The sequence below is a fragment of the Pelodiscus sinensis genome, chromosome 3 (assembly GCF_052426305.1).
Source record: "Pelodiscus sinensis isolate ZL-2025 chromosome 3, ASM5242630v1, whole genome shotgun sequence".
Lineage (NCBI taxonomy): Eukaryota > Metazoa > Chordata > Testudines > Trionychidae > Pelodiscus > Pelodiscus sinensis.
In genome coordinates this window covers 166,058,491-166,077,619 of record NC_143054.1, presented here as the reverse complement: position 1 = coordinate 166,077,619, position 19,129 = coordinate 166,058,491, and the positions used below count along the sequence as shown (strand labels likewise).

Genomic DNA, 19,129 nt, shown 5'->3' with positions numbered 1-19,129 from the left:
ATGTGCATTACTTTACATTTATCAACATTAAATTTCATTTGCCATTTTGTTCCCCAGTCACTTAGTTTTGGGAAGGAAAGGATGAGGGAGGAAAGGTACACAGGGGCAATGCAGGGTCCACTTGTGGGGAGGCCTGTGGGAGCGTCTCACAGCTGGCTTTGGTGAAACTCTCCCTCAAGGCCTCCCAGATGAGCACAGCTCTCTGATGTGCTTGCCGGGTCTCGTATATCCCAAATAAGCTCTGTTACTACTGGGCTAAAATTAGGAGGAAGACCCTGCTCCTCCAAGAAGAGGGAGGTGCCTCCTGGAAGTGTGGACTTAGGTGCCAAATCCCTGAAAAGAACGTGGGGACAGGCCACTTTCTCTGGCATCTCTCATTGGCCAGGTTAGGCAGGGAGCTTCCTGGTGTCCCGGCCTTTAAGAATCGCATTCTAAGGCATCAATTTCTATCTATTCAATTGTGGAAGGAACCTCAGGGCCTAACTTTTGTGAATCCAGATTATTTTCTCTACACCTAAAAATTAAGTATGATGATGTCAGCATTGCAACACCTACAGTTCCTTTGTGAATCTAGCTCATCTGTGCCTCTGGCAAATACCCAATGATTACTCCAGCAATGTGCTTTATATTTTATGCTTCATGTATTTTTTTGTAACGGGCCTTCAAAAGATCTAGGTCTAGCATGTCACAAAACCCTCACTGAATTAACAGAATGAAAGATTCAATAATGCACAGTGGCAGATCATTGTGTGGTGAGGTGATGCATACTCCCTACATCTCAAAAATGCCAACTCCTTTGAAAGAGACGGATCAGAATCTATTTCTGGATGAAGGACAGTTATCAAAGAAAAACAGCAGGAGAAATCATCTAAAATCATCAAAAGATTGCAAATGTTTTATCCTGTGATTCTAGGAAGCTTTGAATGTCCCAGGTTACATCTTTGCCATTTTACAAAAGGGCTCTTTGTCATCTCCTGATGTATGCACTAGATTGTGCTCACAACTTGTTTTGATTGTTAAATAATTACACAAGTGTATGCTGCCCAGTAGCAATGAAGACTTTGCATTACATGAGAATATTGCCATAAGGTTTCAAATGTGTTTCAAAGGCACTTTGCAGTATGCTAGTGAAGAATCACCATCTGCTTTCATTAAGCGCCATTTTGAAATAGCACCAGATGCTATCAAGTGTTCAAAGGCTCACAGAATTTTTAACATTCAAAGAAAATTAGTGATTTGACTTGAAAATGGAATTCATCCCCTGTTCTTCTTACTGTAATGAGTGAAGTCTCTGCTCTTATCCAAGTGAAAGGAAAGAAGGGACATTGATTCTTGTATAAAGACAGACATCTGCACACTTTATTTATTTATTTATTTATTTTATTAAAAGTGCCCTGCAAAGGATAAAATTGAATGTGCCCCCATGCTTCTTTATGATATATAAATATTTTTTTCTGAAACAAAGGGGGTTTTTGCTTGGACTTCTATTCCTTATTTTTGCTTCAAGATTCCCAAGAAATTAATTGGAAGCTTTCTCTACCCTTTCTGGAAGGGGATGAGGATGTTGAGGCTATACCAAAGAAAGCTTTTCTCACAGTTGTTTATAAAATATTTGAACTAAGCAGATGTTAGCAAAAAGCATGTTTTCACTTTCTAACCAGAAAGCCAGTTGGTTGTTATCTCTAATGTTATATCTTACTGACTTTTCAGTCATCCGTAATATCTCCCAGGAAGAGAAAGGAAGAGAGAGTCTGAATTTCTAATGCAAAAAACTTCAAACAAAATCCCTTTTAGGAGCCTTCTCCATGCATCATTAAGAAGTTAAAAAAAAGGCCAGATGTGATTTTCAAAACAGTCTTAGGGTATGTCTACACTAGAAAGTTAGTTCGAACTAACGGACGTTAGTTCGAACTAACTTTCCTATGCGCTACACTAGCGCTCCGCTAGTTCGAATTTGAATCGAACTAGCGGAGCGCTTAGTTCGAACTAGGTAAACCTCATTTTACGAGGACTAACGCCTAGTTCGAACTAGCTAGTTCGAACTAAGGGCTGTGTAGCCCTTTAGTTCGAACTAGTGGGAGGCTAGCCCTCCCCAGGTTTCCCTGGTGGCCACTCTGGCCAACACCAGGGAAACTCTATGCCCCCCTCCCGGCCCCGGACCCCTTAAAGGGGCACGGGCTGGCTACGGTGCCCGTGCCAGGTGCAAGCCTGCCAGCACCCAGCTAGCAGACCCTGCACCTGGCACGGCACAGAGCCACCCACCCGATGCCCCCCAGCCCACCCCCTCTTGCCGGGACCAGGCTGGCGGCTCCCAGGAGCTTGCCCTGGACCGCAAGAGGCGGGCACCTTCCTGGGCTAGTGCGGACATCGTGGACCTCGTCCACGATCTCCGCACTAGGCACAGGAAAGTGGCCGTCTAGGGCAGGAGAGCTCCCAGCCTGGCCACCCAGGAGCAGGTGTGCATGAAAATCAAGGGGGTCCACTGAGACCCCCGACACTGAGCCCTGAGCTTACAATGGCCGTACTGGGTCAGACCAAAGGTCCATCTAGCCCAGTAGCCTGTCTGCCAACAGCGGCCAACCCTAGGGACCCTGGAGGGGATGGACCGAAGACAATGACCAAGCCATTTGTCTCGTGCCATCCCTCTCCAGCCTTCCACAAACTTTGGGCAGGGATACCACTCCTACCCTCTGGCTAATAGGACTCCATGGACCCAACCTCCATCACTTTATCTCACTTCCCTTTCAACTCTGTTCTAGTTCTAGCCTTCACAGCCTCCTGCAGCAAGGAGTTCCACAGGTTAACTATTTGCTTTGTCAAGAACAACAACTTTCTCTTACTAGTTTCAAGCCTGCTACCCATTCCTTTCCTTTGGTGTCCTCTAGTCCTTCTTTATGGGAACTCAGGAAGAACTTTTCTGAATGCACCCTCTCCACCCAACCCCTGCTTTTAGAGACCTCTATCCTGTCCCCCCTCCGTCTCCTCTTTTCTAAGCTGAACAGTCCCAGTCTCTGTAGCCTCTCTTCATATGGGACCTGTTCCCAACCCCTGATCATGTTAGTTGCCCTCCCCTCTCCCAGCCTTTCTCTTCCCCTCTCCCACCTCCTTTTCCCAGTCTCCCCCAGTTTTGTTCAATAAAGACAGAGTCAATGTTGGAAGAAACGTTATCTTTATTTTGTACATCAATAAGAAGGGGGGCTAGGGAAGGGTAAGTGGAAGGAGGTGAGGGAGGAATGGGGTACGAGCCCCCGATGGGGAGGACTGGGCTGGCTCTGCGGGCTTCTGGGGGTGGAAGCTCTCCTGCAGCCCCCCAATTACTCCCTCTCCCCAGATGGCAGCCTGCGGCAAGTGCAGCCGGGCTGATGGCCGAGTGGTGTGATGTGCCCAGTGTGGGCACTCCGGGCACTCCAAGCCAGAACTTCTTTGCAAGCGGGGCACCCCTTAGAACTGTGTGTCCGGGGTGGGGGTCGGGACCCTTTAAGCGCAGCCCTCGGCTAGCCTGAGACAGTATCTCCACGCTCTAAGTCCTCCTTTTATGCCCTGCCGGCACTGCTTCCGGCCATCCTTAAGCCCTGTTCAGAGTCCACTCAATGTGGACTTACTAGTTCGAACTAGCAAAACGCTAGTTCGAACTAGTTTTTAGTTCTAGATGCGTTAGTTCGAACTAGCTTAGTTCGAATTAACTAATTCGAACTAAGTTAGTTCGAACTAGCGCTGTAGTGTAGACGTACCCTAAATGACTTAAGCCACAAGTCCTACTAATTTTCAATAGGATTTGTGCTTCCAGTTCTAAGGGCTGGTCCACATGGTAATTGGCTAAAATAATTACTTTTCAAATTGACCAAAATAATTACTTTTTACCAACTGGATTTACATTGAACTAGGGGACTCCCATTTCAAAATACATCATAGACGTGCACAGCACATTTCATTAGGGTGTGCACCCAAAGAATTTTTTAATGCATTTTGACCCCCCATTAGCCACACCCCTGACCCCTGTTAACCACGCCCCTGGTCCCCATTAGCCACGCCCTTGGAGGTAACCCTCTCCGGGCAAGATGGGCACATGACCAAAAGTAAAAAGTGTTATGTGACCCCTGACCCAAGGACTTTTTCCACCATCCTCCTACCAATAGGGATTAGTTTGGCCCCCACCAACCTCCCCCCTGCAACTATCCTGCAATTGCATTAATCCAATGTGTGTGACATTAATTCATGGGTGGAGAGGCTGGGGGCGGGGAAGTGTTCCCTCTAAGAGTTTCCTCCCATGAGCAGAATGAATTTTGTGTTGTGCACCAGTACCGAATTCATGTGGCTTGTTTGGATGTGCCATTGTGGCACCCAAGTTATTAATAAATATCTACCTTTCCCCTCTGCTGCCATGTCTCCTCCCCTTGCTCCATCAACTCCCCTGGTGCCTGCTGCCCCCCAACCCTTCACCCTCCTCTGCTGTCCTGACTCCTGCCCTTCTCACTACCCTCAGCCCTCCTGCGACCTGCCCCCCTCCACCAGCCCTTCTCTCCCCCCTGTGCCCACTCCTCCAGTAGCCCCACTCTGATTATGTGAGCTACCCCTCCTCATCCCTTCGTCTAACACCTCCCTCGCCTCTCTCCTCTGGTGCTGGTCCCTCCCCTGCAGGTGTCTGCCCTTCTGCTTCACCCCCAGAATTCCCTGGCACCTGCACCTTCCCTTACTCCTGCACCCTCCTGGTGCCTTCCCCTTCCCTCACTGCCCCTGCCCCCTTTGCCCTTTTTTCCCTGATGCCCATCCCCTCACCATTCTCTGCCCCCATTCCCTTCATGCCCCTGTGCCCTCACACATGACTTGCTCCAACCCCACCTTCCTCATGCCTACCCCTTCTGTCAAGCCTTCTCCCAGCACCTCCCCGTCCAATCCCCAATGCCCTTACCCTCTCCTCTCCCAGCATCACCCCGTCCCCCCTCCCACTGACACCTCCCCTCCTGACCTTTTCCTCATTCTCCACTTCCCCCCTAGCATTTGTGTCTTCTCTACCCTGTCTCTTTGGTGCCTTCCCCTTTCTTCCCCCTCTCCCCTCCCCCTCCGTACAAGCCCCTTCCACCCCTTCCCCTTTCTTCCTCCTCCACCCTCCCCCACCGCAAAAGCCCCTTCCTCTCCCACTCCTTCCTCTTATCCCCCCCTTACCTTCAGCTTCTGCCTTACACCGCACAGTGCTGCCGGGACAGGTGGGGGTACCCCCGGGGTGCCACGCAGTGCTGTAGGGCAGGGCGGGGATGCCCCCGGGGTGTCATGCTGTGCTGCCGGGACAAGCAGGGGAACCTCTGGGGCGCCGCACGGTGCTACCGGGTTGGGCGGGGGCGCCCCCAGGGCACTGCACAGTGCAGCTGGACCAGGCGGGGGTGCTCCCGGGCGCCTCAAGGGCACCGTGCCATGCTGCCAGGCTGGGTGGGGGCACTCCTGGGCACCTCAAGGACACCATGCCATGCTGCCATGCTGGGAGGGGGCATTCCCGGGCGCCATGCTGCTGGGCCGTGCAGTGCTGCTGGGCCGGGTGGGGCCCAGGGCGCAAAAATGGCTCGGACTAGCCGGCACACTCCGTGCACATGCCTATGAAATACATGGACTCCACTGAAATAACTTTATCGGTTGTAATCCATGCCTTTAGTTATTTGGATTCCATTTTCCATGTTGATGAGCCCTACATCACTTAGGCCCAGCTCCTCAAAGATATTTAGGCACCTCACAATCTAAATATCTTTCAGACTCTGGACCAGGGGCAACTTTGAAAATTCCATCCAAAAGCCCGGTGTTTCTTTTTCTTTGCAGATCACCTTCTGTGAATGTGGTTACAGGCATAAGTCCCCTTGAATCATAATGCCAAATTCCATATCTGCACTGCTTATATCTGCATAAGTTACTCCAGCATTACTTTGCTAACACTTCTCTATACAAGGAAGTTAAAAAAAAGAAGACTACAGTATTTTTATAAATCGTTCAATGGTAGAGAGAAAGAAGGGACATCATTTCAATGCTATCAGGCTTTGTCTACACTATGTGTTTTTTTGAAAGGGACAATGCAAATGAAACTCTGATTAGCATTTTCTTGCGCTTCATTTGCATAATCTATTTTGATCTGTTTTTGCACAAAAACAAGCAGTGTCAACGTGTCCGTTTTACACAAAACCCTCTTTTTGCACAAGATCCTTATGCCCCTCCTGGCATTTTTGCAGAGTTTTTGTGCAAAACAGACATGTCCACACTGCATGTTTTAAGTGCAAAAACCTCTTGTGCAAAAATGGATCAGAATAGATTATGCAAATGAAGCACAAGAAAATGCTAATCAGCGCTTTATTTGCATTGCCTCTTCCGACAAAACACGTAGTGTAGACATAGCCTACGTCAAGATTCATAAGCATTAACATTTAGCTTCAAAAAATAGAGGATGAAAATATTAAATGAATTTGTCTTCGTTATCTTATGACCACATTTGGTAGAACAATACTTATGCTCTAATAGTTAAACCAGTACTCACGCTTTAACAGCTAGAGCGGAGGAAAGTAGTATCATTGTTTAACCTAGAACTGGGGGAGGCAGGACAGTGGGGTTTCTTACTTGACATAACACTCTCTCTCTCTCTCTGTATATCTATATCTGTGTGTGTGTGTGTGTGTGTTTATAATATAAAGCTTTGTTTTTCTTCATTTAAATCAGGGGTGGGGAATCTTTTTTGGGTCCAGAGCCACTGACCCACAGGAAAATCAGTTAGGGGCTGCACACAAGTGAGGAGCAAACAAACAAATACCAACCCTCATAGTTGTGGTCCCCAACTTAGGACACTCCTCACATTCGCCTTGCACACCAGAATCTAGGGGGGCCCAGGCTAGCAGATTTTGTGCACTCCAGCCCTGTGGTGGGGCAGTGGGGGGCTGGAGTGCCAGTGCAGGTTCCCCAATGCTGGAGGTGAGGGGGAGTCCTGAGTCTTGGAGGCCAGATCCAGGCAAGCCAGGGGCCACTTCTGGCACCTGGGTCTGAGATTCCCATTGTTCTGGGGCAAGGCTAGTGATGAGGGGTTCAGTATGCAGGCTGCCCCAGGAAGAGAGATCAACACCAGCCCTCTGTCACTACAGCAACTTGGGGCTAGGTGAGAAGCGCTTCTCCCTGGCCGCTACAGTGAGCACAGCCGGGGAAGGGGTGCACGTCTCCCAGCTGAGGGATAAACAGAAACCCAGACAAACACACAGATAAAACAGACAAAACTCTCTTAAATATATAATAGATAACTTTAAAAAAACAGCCTGTCCGCCATCTCCCCTTGAGCCTGACCCTGCACTGTCAAAATATATGGGAGTTTAGCTCTTAATGGAAATGGGAATGGGATTGAGATCTTAAAAGACCATTGAAATCAATGGACAATATTTTGGTGATTCTAGTGTTGGGATATACTAATCATCTGTATAACCTAACTAAATGGGGAAGGAGGTAACTCATAAGAGCCTTCTTGACAGCCCAAACAATCCCTCTGTTGGACTGGAAAAGAAAGGCTATGCCATGTATTGATTTCTACATTGGGGAGGGAGTGGGGAAGTAAAGGACAATAATGGGGAGGGAGTGGGGAAGTAAAGGACAATAATAACACAGCCCCTCCTTTTGCTTATAATAGGAAAATGAAACCCTTAATCATTTGCCTTCTCTTAGTTCTACTAATTGCTGATCTTCCTTAGACCTCTGATTTTATGAAATTATGCATGCGCATGAAGCAGATGTGTTTCTGTGGAAACTAAGGAACGGAACTTTTCACTAGAAAATCTAAAAAGGCTTCCAGCTAAAAATGTAAATTGCCCATCAGTGGGTGGTTCTATGAATATATTATTTTATTTGCATTGTAGGTAGATTCCAGATGGATGCTACATAGCAACAACATGCAAGCAATATTTACAACTAGCCAGACTCCATCGTGAACTATAGAATTCACTAGTGAAGAGCAGCATTCTGGGCTATGCTCCCAGTGCACCCTGGGACCAAAACTCCAAAGGGGGGGGTCAGAAACACACATGGGAGAGCCTTTTGTTCCCGAGGTGTAGGGTAAGGCTGCCCTTGATTACCCCGTGTCCTGGGGCCCAAGTGGCCCCAGAAACCCTGGAAATAGAAGCATCAGGGCTGGGGGAGGAGGGACCGGGGGGGGTGTCATCAGGGCAGGCGGGGTTTTGGGAGGAGGCTCTCTCCAGATATGCAACCAGATGGTCCATCACATCTGTTAGGGAGGTAAAGAAGGTTTCCTGCTGCCTTGCCTGCTGCTCTCTAGTGGCTCCACTCTCCTGGCGTTCAGCAATCTGGTCCTGCCACTCTGTCCACATTTCCTCCACAAGGGACTTCATGCACTCCATCTGCTCCCTGAACATGTCCTCCCTTTCACCCTGGATCTGGGCCAGGAGGGCAGATGTTGGAAAAGGGGGAATACGCAGTGAGCTGGCTGCAGTCCCAGCTGCAATGAAAAGTTACAAGGGCACACATTTCAGGAGATATATTGTGCGATGCCTCCCCTAATCTGTTAGTCTACACTGAAGATCTCTGTATAGACAGTGGAGATGTGTTCTGTGCAAGGGCATATTTTGGCTTTAAAGCGGGCTCTTTAAAGCAGGTGCAGAGTTCTCAGGGGAGCATCTGGGCACATGTAGTTCGGAGGCAGACAGGCATAGTAAGGGGCCAGCCAGGACAGGAGCCTGCAGGCAGGGAGGGGGAGAATGGAACAGGGTGGCTTCCCTCAGTGTCCAGCACATGCTGGGTATGGCAGAGGCAGCCTCCCGGGTAGAGTGCTGCTTTCCCATCCCATGAGGACCGTGGGGAGGATGTGTGTCCACCACATGCTGCTTCTCGGGGAGAGTGCTAACAGCAACCCTCCTCTTCCTTCATCTAGGCTATCATGAGCAATAACAGTCTTCTCCAAATCACAGAGTGATAGGGAGCAGATGCTGACTGAATGGGGCCTTAAACTTGGGCCTTATGCTGCAATGCTTTGCGGTTCAATAATGCCAGACCACTTTCTGGTGGCTTGGCATGGGAAGGTGTCCTACTGCAGAGGATGGCATAAGGCTGGCGTCTCCAAAAACCTTGTGAGAAGGATCAAAGAGTTCCTATGCGAGAGTTTCATGAAGACTCCCACTCTGTCTGCAGATGCATTAACAAGCTGGTCCGGGACCTCTGTGCTGGGTTGGCACAGAGCATGCTGCACATCACACCCAATTGCCTGAACCCAGTAAAAGGAGGGGATTGGGAGGAGGGGACTGGCTCCAGTGTAATGAACAATATCTTGGCTCTTCTTGATTGCTGCTTGGCCATTCTCCTCTTCCTTCTCCTCACCCTCCACTATCATGCCGTCTCCACGCTGCCATGTCTTGACTGGACGCCACAGTCAGACAGGGGAAGCTGGTTGGGTCCCTCCCCAGAATCACATTCAGTTGCTCATAAAAGTGGCATCTGTGAGGTGCTGTGCCAGACTATCTGTTAGCCTCCTTCACCTTATGGTAGGACTGTCTCAGCAACTTGATTTTGACTAGGCAGTGCTGAGCATCCCTGGATTAGGGATGTAATAATATAGTCGATTAACCTACTAACTGATAAGCAAAAGCTTATACGTTAATGCTATAGACTACACGCATTTCTCCCCCACTCCTCTGCCAGTACATTTTTTAGCAGGCTGGCCAGCAGCCCAGCTCAGTCGTGGCTTGCGACAGGTCCAGGGCCTACCCCTGCTGAGGCTCTGCATTTAAGGTGTATTAGAGGCAGAGCAGGCAGACAGCCCTGCTCATTTCCGGCTCATTCCAGGTCCAGGAGCTCAGACCCACCCTAGACAAGGGCTGCTGCCACCCTGCACTGCTGCCTCTTTGTCAGAGACAACAGCACAGGGCCACAGGCAGCCAGTCCATGAAGGGAGCTGGTTTTTAAACAGAGACAGCAGCTCGGAGTGGCAGCAGGCTCCTTGGGAATGAGGAGCATTGGCTGCTGGCCCCGCCCCCAGAGACTATAGAATAGTCAAGTAACCAATAAGAATTCAAGAGGTTACTCAACTACTCCGTTAACATCCCTACCGTAGAATAGCCTTTAGCCCCCAAGCAGCTTGCAATCTTCGCATAAGTGTCCACATTCCGCTTGCTTGTTTGGAGCTCAAAAAGAATTGATTCCTCTCCCCACACCTCGGTAGGGTCCAAGATCTCCCAGACACTCCACACTGGTGCTCTTCTGTGACCCTGAGAACTGGAGCCCATGGGAGAAGTATTCAAAGTCATCACAGTGTTTGAATTAGTCAAAGTCATGGCCACTTGTGCCACGGTGTGCTGCTCGCTCTGAGATGTGCTCGCAATGCTGGCAGCACGGGAAATGAAATTCAGTTTTTCCTGGAGCTTTTCCTGTTCAACTTCTGACCAGTAGAGGCACTAGTTCTGCCCAGAGTAGGGTAATGTGGGATTCCTCCTGGAGGCCAATAACCTTAACTTACTCTAGTGTTAGGTCCACACTATTGTAAATTCAACCATGCAAGGTCAGGGATAGTATTACTCCTCATGAAATCAGGAGTAACCAACATCTACTTCAGTGGCCCTTAACATAAACGTGACAGGCGTGGTAGTATGGATGCATCATTTAGAAAATCAACCTTACGCAGCTAAATTCAATATATATTTCTATTGTAGACCAGGCCTAACAGACACTTACGATGAGTTCTCCATACTGTCATGTTTCAGCAGGTCAGCCACTCCTGGCTAGATTGTCAGAAAAGTTGATTGTAGCAACATTTCCCAAAACTCCAAAGCCATAACTGTGTTTCTCACTTATCCAGCAACGGGAGTCTTTCCACTGACTTCAAAGAGCATTCAGTCATTCCTCTGTAAACTTGTAGATTGTTCTGATGAGCTAAATGGGTAACTTTTTAAATGATTATTTTATTTCTGATCAGCCAAATATTAATTTGTAACATTACATTTCTGACTAGAGGATATACCGTGTTCTGAGATTCACACTGTGTTAATACATTAAAATGCAATGCACAGAGTTGGTATATATCCTCCTTCAGACATCGTGTCCCAAAATATTTGTAGAGAGAAGTAAGCTAGAAGGTGTCATGTTATTGGATGTGATATGTTTTGACAGATGGTTGTTGCATCCACTGTTGTGTGTTTGCAACAAATCATGTTCAAAATGTGCCAAATGAGATGTCTATGTAAACTAAAGCTTATGGTTGACTGGTTTTAGCTATATTATTTGTGTGCATGTATCATTTTTGTATTTGAAGATATGAACATTAACTGTGCATCTGTATTTCAAATGTTAGCTCCTGAAGTAACACCCTCAGAATAGCTAGCCAGCATGTCTGGGAAAGGCTATTCAGGTTGAAACATTCAACAGACAATTAAGCATGGGAGGTACCCAGTTACACTAAATAGACTTTCCTGCAAACCTTCAATCTGGAATGTAGGCAGTGACATCTACCTGCAAAGAACTGAGTCATGCATGGACATGTGACCTGCCCATATGGCTCCAAACTCCATCTTCTTGCTGTACTCTTTCACAGCAAAATCAACGAGGGTCCGTCTTCACTGCACACAGAGCTTGAAATTAGCTATGCAATTTGAACTACACAAGTTAATTTTGAAATAGTTTAGTTCAAAATTTGGTGCTGTAACATCACAAGATGGCAACTGTAAATGCCGTAACAGAAGTGTGTTGCTATCTGCAATACCACAATGTCCAAACCAGAGTATCGAATTGGAAAATAAATGGTTATGCTTGAATATAAGGTGGTGTCATATGCACCCAAACATATTAAGTATATATACATACTGTACATGTATGCCCATATAAAATAAATAAATAAATACATATTTATATATACCATAGATATATTATTCATATATATTCATTATTTGGGAGCGCCTCTAAGGCTCAGTCATAAAAATACATTCTCCAAGTTATGGTACCAGGCCTAGCATGCTCAGGTCCATCATAAAGAACTAAACTCAATTGGCAAATAAAATCTGTCCATCAATCCTGTACACTCCCCATGGATAACAAGAGCATACTGGCCCAGCCTAAGGATAAGTTCAGGATGATAACATGATGGATAGGGATATTTTGATTGAACCAACACGTGTAATGGGTGGCACCCGTGTATGTCAGAGGGTAGCACCATGATATGTCAGGAGTGATGTGTTACTTGTTTGTATCTGTGCATAAAGATGTATCTCAGAGGGGCTGTCTTTGTCTAGCCTAGGGAGCAGTGGAAGTTCCTGACAGTGACTGAGCTGTGTCCATTGCATCAGGCATACATGTGTTCGTGGCCTGGTAGAGTCTGCTGGACCATGCTGTGTTGAAAATAAACCTGGGGAGGTGTTCTCTCATCCCTTATCTGATTTTGTGGTCATTGGAGTTTCTCTTAGGGTCTGCTACGTGGGCTGTATGGAAAGAGCCAAGGCACATGCATGCAGCCGAACAGTTATCAACATTCAACAATGCAGAATATTTGTCAGGACACAACATCAGTGACATCTGATGACATCGACAATGAAATCAATGTGTAATTTAGGAGTGGGAAACTCCTCTTCAGGAATTATTTGGTGCTGAATATCCTCTCATAGGCTGAGGAATATCACAACTGATCTGTTGTTTGCCTGCTTAGAGTGTTAGCCTGCTGGGGCATTCCATGTATTATACCATTATGAAACACAGTGTGAATTGACAAAGCTAATACTTCTGTGCACTGATACCAGATTACTGTTTATTTGCAGGGGCCCATACTGAGCAAGCTTGGACGGAGAAGCCTGGCTCAGAAGGTTCTGAGGGATGCAGTCCAGATACAGAACACCAGTCACCAAGCCTGGAACAGCCTAGGAGAAGTATTGCAAGCACAAGGAAAAAATGAAGCTGCTGTGGAATGCCTCCTAACAGCACTGGACCTTGAATCCAGTAGTCCTGTTGTTCCATTCACTGTCATACCCAGAGAACTATAAAGCACTTCCTTTCAACAAAGCACAGCTTTTCAGTTGGCAGATGCCAAGAAATATATACAGAAAAAACTCTGGGTTAGACAGAAAAATAAACTTGATGATTGGTGAAGTAATTCCTGAACAGGACGCTGATCTATGTGTTTAGCTGTGTTAAAACCCAGCCTTAAAGAACAAGTGACCGGGCACAAAGAGGACACTGTCTTCTGGCATCAGAGATGTGTGATCTGGCTCCTGCTGATGTCAGTGGAAAGACTCCTGTTGATTTCAGCTGGAGGCAGCTCAGGCCCTAGATGACTAAACTGACAGTAGTATAGATGCTGCTGCAACATAGCTGAAATAAGCACTTGTATTGCAAACAAATTTCATGCACCTTTTAATTTTTTTTGTGAGAGAGAGAGAGACTTAATTTAAAAACAGCCATGAGCTAAATTCAAACCTATTATAAGCATGTACAACTCTACTGTAGTAAGTGAAGTTGCCCATCTTACATCAGAACCAAATTTGACCTCATACCTGTATGTGCACACAGACGCCATGCAGTGCCATACTGCACACACAGTCAACACTCAGAGTAGCTTTTGACTGGACAGTTAGAACATTTTTCTATGGGCTGCTGTGGTGGTGTGATCAACTGAAGTGGAAAAGCCAAAGATCTGATCCATTCAAATTTTGATTAATCTTTAAAAATGATTTTCATTCAAATTACATTTTTATTGCAAGGCAATTCTTCAGGCCAGTTAATATGAACTGTCTGAGTATTATTCTTAGCAGTTACATACTCCAGCAGCTATTAGAGAAAACACATTGTTGATTTCAGGCAATGTATTATATTTGTACTTTGTGCTTTTCTTTTGCTTTTGACGGATTTTTTTTCCTGTTCATCTATAAAATATAGTGACTACACAGATGATAAACATGTTTAATTGTTGGAAGCAGTATATGTATATATACATTACCTTTATTCCCACTGTAGTTTTTTGATCAGCCATTTCTTTAAAAAGAAATTGGCATGATAAAAACTAGTCCAGATCCTTCAGTATATTAGGACCACTTTATGCCTCATCACCACTATAATGTGGCCCTGAATCTGTCTTGCCTGGCCAGAGAGTATTGGAGTGATCTTCTTGTGGTGCAGAACCATTCTTCCTTCTGCTGGCATGGTAGGGAAAGGTGGTATGACTGGGTTTAAGCTGTGTGGCCAATGCAGCAAGTTTGCAGCCTTCCATGGAGCAGCACAATGATCAAAGGCATGAAAAGATGAGCTCTAGGCCATCTTTACACACAAACACACACCCAGTTTGTATCATACATGCTTTGGCTGTTCATAGCTTATAATCTGGTCCATTATTTCCAACTATTTTAAATGGTTTTGCACTGAAGTACTCTTTATGCTGTAGCTTCACCATCTATTGTGGCCTCAGACTAGTTTACTCCAGAAATAATATCTTCATGCTCCATAAATATCGAGGGTTTATTTGTAAAGAACTTCAAGATTCTTCAGTAGACTTGCTGTCTGAATTATTTACAGTGTTTTGGAAATGTAAAGACTACTTGAAATATTCTGGTGTTGGATGTGTCCCTTCTACAGTAAACACAAGACATGCTGCTAATATGGAACAGGACTGTGCTCTCCTCAGTGCTCTTTTTCCCTCTCAGGTTGTGGGGATTTTATTCATCTTGTTGCATGTGAGTTCTCCTGTCTTATAGTAACCCTGTGTGTGCGCCTCAGTTTCTCTGGATACTATACTGATGCCTAGACGGGAACGGGAATTTCAGCTATGACTTCCACTTGAGATCCAGCCACCTGCATGTAAACAATGGTCCTCATAACCTGAGCCCAGGAGGGGTGCAACCAGGTGGTACTTTTTGCCTGGGAAGCAACTCAGAGCCTGGAGGAGGAGCCTGGTTGGGGGTCTGGGAACAGACAGATGGAAGTGGGTCAGTCTTACCTGACTTGGGGCTCTAGCTATGGGCTTCCTTCTTCCAATGATGAATTTTACTGAATGTTCCTGTTATGCCCTCTGACTCTCCCCCACTTTGGTGATCATGGTACTCTAGCCTCTTCAAGTAAGTAAACACAGTTTAATCACATTCCATAGAACTGTGCTGACTTATACCAGAAGAGGATTTGGCCTAATTCCTGTTCGCCTCAATGGAAGCAAGGCAAGTGTGACTGGGCAGTTGCCCTGCACTGGAATGAAAAGGGTTAAAACAGCCTTCGAAGATGGATGAGGTTGAGAGCCAATTAGGAGAGGGCTTCAGGCAGCCAATAAGAACTCTGAAGGGCTGTATAAAAAGATGTCTGGCCAGGAGGTGCACACTCTTGTTCCAACTCTGCAGGTAGAGGGGCCTAACTGTGTTCTGGTACAGGGGGTACCTTGGACCGAGGAGTGCTGGGAAAAGGCAGGGTGAGCCAAGGGGAGTGCAGGCCTGAATAAACACCAGGCTGAGGCCCAGTGACAGGGGCCCAGAGAGATATCAGGGCTGCAGAGGAACAGCCAGAGCAGGAGAAGGCAGCACAGTCTACACCCCCTTGCCAATGATGAGTGACCATTTTAGACTACAGTTTGCTCGTGGGCAAGGGCTGGATGATGACGGGCAGTGGTCACTGGGGCAAGATGGATTTAGGGGTTTGGGATTTTGTGGGAGGTGAGGACCCCGGGTTTTGGGGGCACTGCTGCAAGACAGCACCATGAGGATAGGGGCACCATGGACTGGGAGGGACATGGGCCCTGAAGTAGTGCAGAAACTGAGAGCAAGACACTGGTCAACAGAGCTGGAAGAGCTAGTTTAGGCAAGCAGGAGGTGCCACACCAGTCAGTGCTCAAACCTTACAACAGCCAGGAAAAGGAATCTGTGTGCTCTATCATCCGCATTGTTGTTTTCTACTTCAGTGCATGAAGCACTGTTGTAGTAACTCAGGTATGAAGGAAAATCATTTAAAGCAGGTACTAATGTTCCTTTGAGTCTTATAATTCCACCAGACTGCTCTAAAAAGTGTTATGAGATTCTAATCCTACTGGTGAAAAGGAGGGGGGTGGGGAAATTTCCCTAATATAAAAGAAAAAACACAGATTTCCATATTTTTACTCATTCCCACCTCCACCGCTGTCTGCATAACTTGCTGTATCATAGTTGTTTTATAAAGAAGTGATTGTCTTGAGAGATTTTTGTGTTTGGGAATATTTGAGTTCTCACAGAGATCAGGCTTCTTGAGGTATGTGAAATTGTATGAAATGCCTTATATGTCCAACTAGTCCAATAATCCCAGTCTACTACTAGGAATTATGTATGTTAATGCAAGACCTCTGCCAGCCACAATTTTACCTAAAGGTCTTTGCTTCAGTTGTATAGTAAGTGACCATGAGATATTCCCATTGGGAAGTACACAGATAAATCCCCCTGTAGTAGTGCATTAGTAGTTCTAGTTCATAAATATTGCCTAATTGAAGAACTAGAATTGTGCATGTAATGAATTGAAGCCCAAAGTGGGTGTTGTGCTTATTACCTCTCAGGGTCTGAACTTTGGTAGTTGAGCACTTCCAGATCTGAGATTTCTGTCATTTGTGTAAGGAGGGTAATTAGTGTAGGGATATGGTGGGCAATCATCTGCTTATGGTATGTCTACAATATGCAGCTTTTACGGATAAAGCTGTGTTGACACAGCCCTGTTGCAAAAAGTCAGGATGTGTGAACGCTGGCTAGCACTTTTGCCGACAAAATACTTCCACCACCTACAAGCAGCTTTTGTTTTCTCAACCATATTCACATCAAATGCACTTGCCATGGCAAATCTTTGTCATTCATGGGAGTGGGGGGTTAAGCACTCACGAATGACAAAAGTTTTGTCAATTGAGTGCAAGTGTAGACATAGCCTTAAACTTCTATTTTGCTGCTTAAAAACCTTTCCAGGGTAACATGCTGCCTCTGTTCTTTATATTTCTAAGTATGGACTTCACTGATCTTTTGATATATAGATAAGATAAATATCTCCTCCCTGCTTAAACAAAAGGAAAAAGTATGTAGCACTTTAAAGACTAAACCATCTTGTTAGTCTTTAAAGTGCTACATAGTTTTTCCTTTTGTTTTAGCAAGATCAGACTAACACGGCTACCTCTCTATTATTATTCCTCCCTGCTTGTAAGCCTAACCTTGTTGCATAGTTTACTCATGTGAGTGCCTTCAACAAGATTAATGAGACTACTCATTTGAGCAAGTTGAGCAATACTTATTCCTATATAGTAGTCAGTGGGAATATCAGTGTGCATAGGAAATGTAGTTTTGGCCCATAGAACTTCAATTTTTAGCCCCTGGCTTTTCTGAACACTAACAATATGTATTGCTAGTGTGAATTAGTATTTTGTGAAATCATGACTCCACTGAAGTCAATGGGAGCCCTTTTAGTAAGGAGCAGGTTTTTCACCCCACTGTCTTTCTAAAAGTCTCCTTTATAGTAGACAGATTTTAGAAGCATGGATTCAATAGGAAGTAATCTATATCCAAGCCCCATTACTGCCACCAACTTTATTTTATCGTGAGTAACCCGGATGCATCCAACAGGAAGGAAAATGGTTAGACCCTTTTCTCTTGTGTTAGACCCTTTTCTCTTGTGTGTGTGTGTCTTTCTTCTGTTAGATCCTTTTCTCGTGTGTGTGTGTGTGTGTGTGTGTGTGTGTGTGTGTGTGTTGAGTAGTAAAATAGAAGTATTTATATTTCCCTTAGCTGCCAGTTATTCTTTTCATACTGTAAAAAAAATTGAAAGCTTTATTTCATTACACCAGACTGCCTTCTCTGAGCTATTCTATACAGAAACATAAGAGACTTGCAGCTTCATCCAGAGCTAACCTAAATTGTCGCACTCCACTGAAGCTATTGGCGCTATTACAGTTTATACCAGTTGAGGCTCTGCCTTTTGATGTCCTTGTTTGTGCAGAGAGTACAGAGAGCTCTTTTAACAGACCATCCATACCCTGCATGGTACAAGAGTTCCATTCTGTTTCTGTTGGTAACAGCAATTTGTAACACTGATTATTGCAATGTTTCAGAAGCACTATTTGTCTTTTCTCGATAACAACTAATAAATCCAAATAGAAAACAGTCCTATGATGTATTTACTTGAAAATACTTTAACTGCACATTATAATGGGAACAGCAGTGATTTCTGTGGTTCAGGTGGCAAAATGATTTCCTTTATAAAGGCCTATTTTCAGAAAGCCCTGGAAAGAAACAGTTTGATTATTTTTTGTTTTAGTGATGGGAGCCTCGGGATAAAATAACACTTTTCCATGATAAACATGCTTGTGACCATTTTGCATCCAAACCAACTCAGGTTCGTAATTGCAATGGGGTCTGGAAATAATCGTCCCAAAGCAGCCTTGCTCTAGAGATAATTGCTTTTCACTGGACTGAGCATTTGACAGTTATGCACTGAAGGGGTATATACCAGAGGGTTTTGTTGTTTATTAAGCTTATTGAGTGCTCTCTTAAGGCAAGATGTTCTGCACTGCATGCACACTGTAAAGTTAACTGAGCTATCTAGGGTAAGTCTACACAGCAGAGATATTTAGCTATCCCGTGTCTTAGAAAAATGCTCATTATTTCAAAATATTTTTTGAAATAATGGGTGCTCTATTTTGCCATACCTGTAAACCTTGTTGCCCGAGGTTAAGGGATGGTTCGAAATAGACTTGAAATAAGCTACGCAATTTGCATAGTGCAAATTGTGAATCTTATTTTGAGTTTCGGGTGCTGTGTAGATGCACCCTGTGTGACCTGGCTCAGCCTTCGAATGGCCGTAATCAGGCAGGACAAATTACCAAGTATTTTAGATATCCAGATTTTCTTTCTTCTGTTCTTGCTGCTTTCTCCACCATAATGCTCCCATAGCAAAGGAACATGTACTACGTTGTATCTAAAGTTATTGAAAAGACCATCTGATTTACTGTGTTGTTTGCAAAGTGTTGTGGGATGCAATTCAAGACTCACTTATTATTTGCACACAAAAGGGGGGCAATTAAGATTGTATATTCACCCTTTACTTGTCATTTCCTGACTTTTGAGTGCTTCACTATAAAACTGAATGTTCTGTTAATGTAGGGTTCTTGGAATTTTTTTCATTTAATATGAAAAAGAAAGTTAAATTACAAGATACTTAC

The 19,129-nt window shown here is 45.3% G+C and overlaps 1 protein-coding gene across 2 annotated transcripts in view; it reads left to right on the top strand.

Moving 5' to 3' along the window:
- Nucleotides 1–18,071, top strand: part of TTC7A (tetratricopeptide repeat domain 7A) — a 229,535-nt gene extending 211,464 nt beyond the window's left edge. For both annotated transcript variants that reach the window (XM_006125491.5, XM_075925403.2), the window contains one exon: nucleotides 12,756–18,071. In XM_006125491.5, the coding sequence (XP_006125553.3) occupies nucleotides 12,756–12,977 (222 nt within the window). In that variant the 3' untranslated portion in view covers nucleotides 12,978–18,071. The remainder of the gene's footprint in view (nucleotides 1–12,755) is intronic.
- Nucleotides 18,072–19,129: the final 1,058 nt, after the last annotated feature.